Raw genomic sequence first — 6,489 nt, 5'->3', positions numbered from 1 at the left:
TAAATAAAAAAAAACTGGCTATAGATTATAATTACCAAGGAATTTATGTCTAATAATTAAATCTATGAAGATTTAATCATAATTTCTCAAATTGCCAGTTGATCTTCACAAGGTGACAGATCTAGTATAAAAATTATTCTTTTACAGCATTTTCACTTCTTAATAAACCCTTGAGCATGCTATCTGTAGGCTGATTATAGTGTTAAGCCCAGTTAAGCTATTTGTATTTATTAATTCTCATCCATTTCCATGTAAAAAATAAATAAAGGGTTTCCCTTAGTAAAACAGCTAGTCATTCAAACTGCACTCCGCTGCCATTTTTTTTAGCCTTGCAAGTCATATTTCTTCTTTAACTGACTTACCATTGAACTTTTATCAATAAATTATTAAAATAACTGATTTTCTAGATATTGAATGGAACTCATGCAAATAATAATACTTTTAATTTTATATTGAGTTTTTCTATCAGATAACAGAACCCATAAACATAAACCATCTAATAAATTGAGTTTCCTTTGAAATTGATGTCTGTTAGCTTTACAGTTTATAACATTAGTGAACTTTTTTTTTATTATCATTCTTTATATAATATCTACTTAGAACCATTCATAAAATTGAATCTTTAAGATGTTAGATTTAATTAGCTGAAATTATAATTCATCCAGAACATTGGTTCTTTTCATTTTTGTAGGCATATATCCAAAAATCGACCTTTTAAAATTTCTGTACCAATATAGATAAAAAAAATAATTTCTTGATAGGTCTTATTTGTGTAAAAACATTTGCCTACTAAAAATCTTTATACATTACCAGCATGAAGTGCTTTGTTTTTTTTTTTTAAAGGCAGCTTTTTATTTATTTTTAAAAGACATTTCTGTAAGAAATGAATATTGTTATAATCTTACCATTTATTAACATGAAATAGGTATTAAATTGTATAAAATCATTGGTTTTAGAAAAAAAAAAGACAACTTTTGTTTGACTTTTAATCCTTTGTTAACTATCTTTTGGGCTAAAAAAACCCCAACAAACCCAGACTGATGATATTCAGATTGTTCACTGGCATGATTGTAATAAAAGATTTTTTTTTTTCCTAAACCAGAAATAAATACAGTTAGAGAAAAACTTTTTTTTCCAGAGATTTTTTTATCTCAATAAGGACCTTCAGTGCATTCATAGTTCAGTGAATATAATCTTGTGAGTTACTGTTTAATTTGCTTTGAATCAATCTCTTCATAAGTCACTGCATCACAACTACCGGGGTACATGTATTTATTCAAAAAAAAATGAAAACACAATTAGAAACAAAACAAAGCGATTTGTATAAATCATTTTTTTTTTATAAATCATACATCATAGAAAATGTTACTCAAAAGTTAAATTCTAAAAGTAAACTCAGATCTGATGACAAATACAACTTTCACATTTTCATGCAGACAAAACTTAAACCACATATACTGAAGAAAGTAAACAAAACAATCAAACAAAAATTTTTCATTTAACATAACAAGAGCAAGAACTTAAGACAAATCAAATAGCATCAAGGCAAGACAAAGATGATGACAATAAACAATAAGAATAAATGACTGAGAAAATATTTACTGGAAATCTAAAGAAAGCTTACGTTCAAAAAGCATACTTAAAAAAAAAGATTCAACAAAATACACAAAATGATCGAAGTACAATATAAATGTATTTAACATATGCTCTCATTCAGTGCAATGATTATCACCCTGTGGAGAAGTTTCATGACAACATATACATGTACAGTACATAGTAAATGCTAATTAAAGCTCAGCTTTTTGAAATAGTTGATAAGGCTACAAATAAATGCTTTGAATAATTCAGTAATTCAAGTATATGCTTGTATAAATGTAACTCAGCTGAACATTAATTTATAAAATGTTAGTAAATTTTGTTTTTATCATGGTTCAAGATAATTTCTCCATTAGAAAATGGTCTATATTTAAAAAAAAAAAAAGGTACAGATAAATATTGGTATAAATAAAAAAACCCAACTACAATGCATATTTGTTTCCCATTTAAAAAGATTCTTTACAGGCAAATTTGAATAACTATTATTATTTTGAAGTTATATGAAAAAAAATGCATAAACAATTGATATACTGTCCTTTTTCTAAAGTGCTCTTACTTAAGCTTGGTCCTTTTCAGTACATATATGATGCTTCATGAGTCTAGTGAACAAGAGATCAATGGTTATACTAGGTACAGGCATTGGGTGGACAAAAGGATTGACTATTTTCTAACTCATTTATCAAGTAAACTGGTTTGACTCTGCTAAGCCACAAATCCCCATTTGGATGTGAACACATAACTATGGGTTTAATAGCCAAGTGCACTACTACAGCTAAGACATCCTATTCATACACTGTTGAGTCTCACACCTGCAATACAGATTATTGCATCTTCTTGAAGATCTGAACTATATTTATGCACTACAGATTTCAACTCTTGACCTATTGGAGAGGGAGGGGGAGGCAGTTGTAAAGAAACAACATGGACACTAATATTTCTATTTAAGTAACAACAAGTTTTTTTCTCAGCATTTATATATATATATCATTTTCAGTAAGCTTAAACTAAGAAATACAAAGTGAAACAGTTGTACGGGTGTCATCTATAGTACCAACACGTACAACAAAATATCAGTCACTAATTTCAGTTTTGATGAGCAATGTGATAAATGGTCTATTTGTGACACACACAATGATCATAAAGCAGCCAATTCAGAAACTGCAGATTGACTGCCTTAAAAAAAAAACAAAAAAACATGATTATGTTTGGGACAAGATGCAACAAATAAGTGATCTTGTTCAATAAACTCCATTTCACATATTTGGCAAAAAGTAAGCACAAAGTGTATAGTGAAACAATGCCACAACAACATGTCATTTCCTTAAGATTTGATATCATTCTTACAGGAACACAACCATACAAAAAAAAATAGAAATAGAAAAAAAATATACTCACATCTTGCCAAAGAAAAATAAAGGCAGAGCATAAGAATTTAGTGGAAATGCAATTTGCAAAAATATCATTAAGAAAAATCCAAATGAATGTCAACTATCAAATAGTTGCTTTTTTTTAAATAAAAAAAAAGTATTTAAAAGTTAAGTTACTGTCTTTTAACTAAATGTTACAGTAAATAAATAAATAGGCCTACACATAAATGAACAGTCAATGTCAATTTCATAATACAAAATAGTATATAAAGATACAGTTAAACAATACAATACTTAGAAAAAAACAACTTTGCCATTAACAACTTTGTAAAAAAAATGTAATGAAACATACATACATATATATATGTTGCTCAATAGGTTCAACTAAATTCTTTATATGTTTGATTTATAAAAACTATAAACCAAAAACAAAAAACATAACTAAAAAAAATAACAACCTGAAAGGTCAACACTAAATCTGGTCCCATGATCAGATTTGTGCAGCCTGATATGACACACTACAGTACATGTATCTACACTACAAAATATGAAGGGTCAAAGATGAAGTTGCTAGACTTGTCATAATAAAAAATTAAAACTATCTATAAACAGCTGCACTCAAAATATTTGGACATCTTCATTATCATTTTCCTTTTAGTATTGTGAGTACTTTTGAATACACAGAAGCAGTAAATTGTTCTAGTTGTAAAAAAAAATATTTACATTTTTTTCGTTAACAGTAAGGCTTCATCAATGCAGATATACAATTACTTAAATGTTATTTGTTTTGTTTAATTTACAAAAGTGATTAAAAAAAGTTTTCCCCATGACTGTGTAGATCTAATAAGTCTAGACACTGAAACTAACTGCAATTTGCATATGCCCAAATCAATTTGTTGAAAATACTTTCAAAACAACATTCTTATGAAGGTAATTATGAGCATCATCTTAATATATTTACATACATACAAAAGAGTGAAAAATATTTAAATACCATCATGTATATTGAAAGTAAAATGATTTTGTAAATATCATGAGAAAATTAAACAAAAGACACAAAAACTACACCAATGTAACAACATAGTTTAAAGTTGCTTGTTACTTGTAAATTGTTTCTCTAGTTCAAACTCAACAGAATTCAATGGAATATTTTGAGAAAATGCACATACACAATTTTTTTTTTTGCTTCTGAAAATAAACATTATTATTTTAGCCTTTCTAATAGTCTGAGATAACATTCTTAGACAAAGAATTTTAAATAAGCCTAAAATATTTTGACTGATTAAATGATGGACTGAATCTTTTAAATAGTATTTCTGACAAAAGTTAATTTTTAAAAAAATTTAAATGTTGTTAGCTTATATTATGGTACTGCATTCAATATTGAGTCAAATAACACCTTGTAATGCTGAAGTCTAGTCAATATTTTTGTTAAAAGAAGACCTGACAATGTCTACACAATATCTATGATATGCTAATAATAAACTGCCATAATGCTTGAGATTTTAAACAATATTGTGCAGTGATTCCCAACTCAAAATATTTGACAACATGTATGATCGCTAAGATTTTCCGTGCATTTATTTAAAAGTATTGACAAATGCTTTAGGGTGGGGAGTCACTGTAATTGTATGACAAGTTAAAAAAAAAGTTTGCAACATGAATAATTAGAAAACACTTCTTTAGAATGAAATCAAAATGGAAGGAACATGCTTGGGTTGCTAGTAACATTTAAATTTCACACTAAAAGTAGCATACAGCGTCTGTACAAGATCTAATATTTTTTTTAAAAGATTAAAAAAAAAAGAGATTTCAATTATTATTTTTGTTTCTAGTTGTGTTAGTCTCAAAAATTGAGCACTCATAATGAAAGAAAAAAAGCTATGTTTCAAGTTTTGACAAAAGAATATATTGCACAATTTCCCAAATCTCAAAAAAATATTCTTACCACAAATTAACATTTAAAAATCATCAAACATATTAAATTTTTCCTTTCAATGACACAATTTGCATAATTTTAGTGATAAAAGTGGATTATTGTCAAAATTTTGACTTCAACAAACACTTTTCAAGTTTATATATGGCATTATTCTTTTGTCACTAAGTTAAAAACTAATTTCCTATAGGATAAAAAAAAAAAAAAATCACAGCCTCCGTAAGAAGCAATCATTCATTTCACTTTCTCACTTTTAAAACAATGATTGATCATAGAGAGAAATTCTAGTAAATTTCACAACAATGAAATAAATCATCTAACATTTTTTTCCTTGTTGTAGGAGTTCTTTCTTTTTATCCATAAGGAAATTTTTCACATATGTTTAGAATGATACTTCAAGTGATGGAAACAGCAGATAAGGGTACAAAGTTCAAACCAAAGATATGATCTCTTTAAAGCTCTTTTTTACAGTTCATGCTCACTATAATCACATGTTTGAAATCCTGAATGCTATCAGATCCTCTGTATCAGAAATAATGTCAATGTCAAGTACCAAACTGTTCATAAAGCTTGAAAAACTACTTGTGATCAAACTCCCAGCTTGTGATGCAGTCATCATCAAATGTATAAACAGCTTACATTTCTAGGATCAGACGTTTTTAGCTGTGAACTCACTAATCGTTTAGAACTGCTTCAGATATTAGTTTCAAGTTTAGGAGAGTCAATAATTGGGCCACTCATACTGTCCCCACTGTAGCTCCTTCCCATCTGAGCACTCGAGCGAGGCAGGGTGTTGCTGTTATGGACATTGTTGCCATTGTTTGCATTGGCACGGGGAAGTGTTCCATTTTTACTTCTAGTAGAGCCATGATGCAATGAAATGTGATGATGTCGAGGAGATGAACTGTTAGGGACTGGATCATCTTGAAAATGTTGACAGTATGCAGCAAGAACTTGGTGAAGGAAAAGGTAATTCTCCTGATAGAGAGACACAAAATTCAAAGATTAAATATTACTATAAATGATCTCAAATTAAAAAGTTTGGGACAAGCACATTCCTGACTGAAATGCAACAAAGAAAAACATATGCTATATGTTTAAAGAAAAATGTTCTAAAAAGAAAACCCTATGTGTTATATAAATGCTTAGTCTTGGTATTATCAAACTAGCCTTGAGTTGCATTTAAAAATTATTGACCTCAAAATAGCTAAATTTTTTAGTCAATAATTGCTACTTCAACCCATATATTAGAAGGCCTATACCAGTACTATATATATATAAAACATATGATTAAAAAATTTCTCTGCATCAAAAATGCCTAAAAAATTTCTCTGCATCAAAAAAGTTTATCTGTTTCTATGGCAAACATTTTATGGGGTGTCTGGCCAGCACATAAAACCATAGGCCTCTACTTCTCCAACATAAGTCAGTTGGGTAGACTCAGAGGATCCTAAAAATTCCTAAGTTCAAAATATAAGTCGGAAGCCAAGTGTTTTACTACTCAGCCACCATGCCCCTGCAATAATACTATTTTCTATTGTGCCTTGTTGAAAATTGAAATTAAATAGATATCTATTTAAAAGATTAATA

The 6,489-nt window shown here is 28.5% G+C and overlaps 1 protein-coding gene across 9 annotated transcripts in view; it reads right to left on the bottom strand.

The window, feature by feature from the left end:
- Positions 1-1,973: 1,973 nt before the first annotated feature.
- Positions 1,974-6,489, bottom strand: part of LOC106075356 (tyrosine-protein phosphatase 99A-like) — a 46,583-nt gene continuing 42,067 nt past the window's right edge. For all 9 annotated transcript variants that reach the window (XM_056026204.1, XM_056026203.1, XM_056026205.1 and 6 more), the window contains one exon: positions 1,974-5,877. In XM_056026204.1, the coding sequence (XP_055882179.1) occupies positions 5,593-5,877 (285 nt within the window). In that variant the 3' untranslated portion in view covers positions 1,974-5,592. The remainder of the gene's footprint in view (positions 5,878-6,489) is intronic.

The sequence above is a fragment of the Biomphalaria glabrata genome, chromosome 4 (genome assembly GCF_947242115.1).
Source record: "Biomphalaria glabrata chromosome 4, xgBioGlab47.1, whole genome shotgun sequence".
NCBI classification, from domain to species: Eukaryota; Metazoa; Mollusca; class Gastropoda; family Planorbidae; genus Biomphalaria; species Biomphalaria glabrata.
Note: the sequence above shows the minus strand (reverse complement) of the source record. Positions and strands in the feature narration are given on the sequence as shown.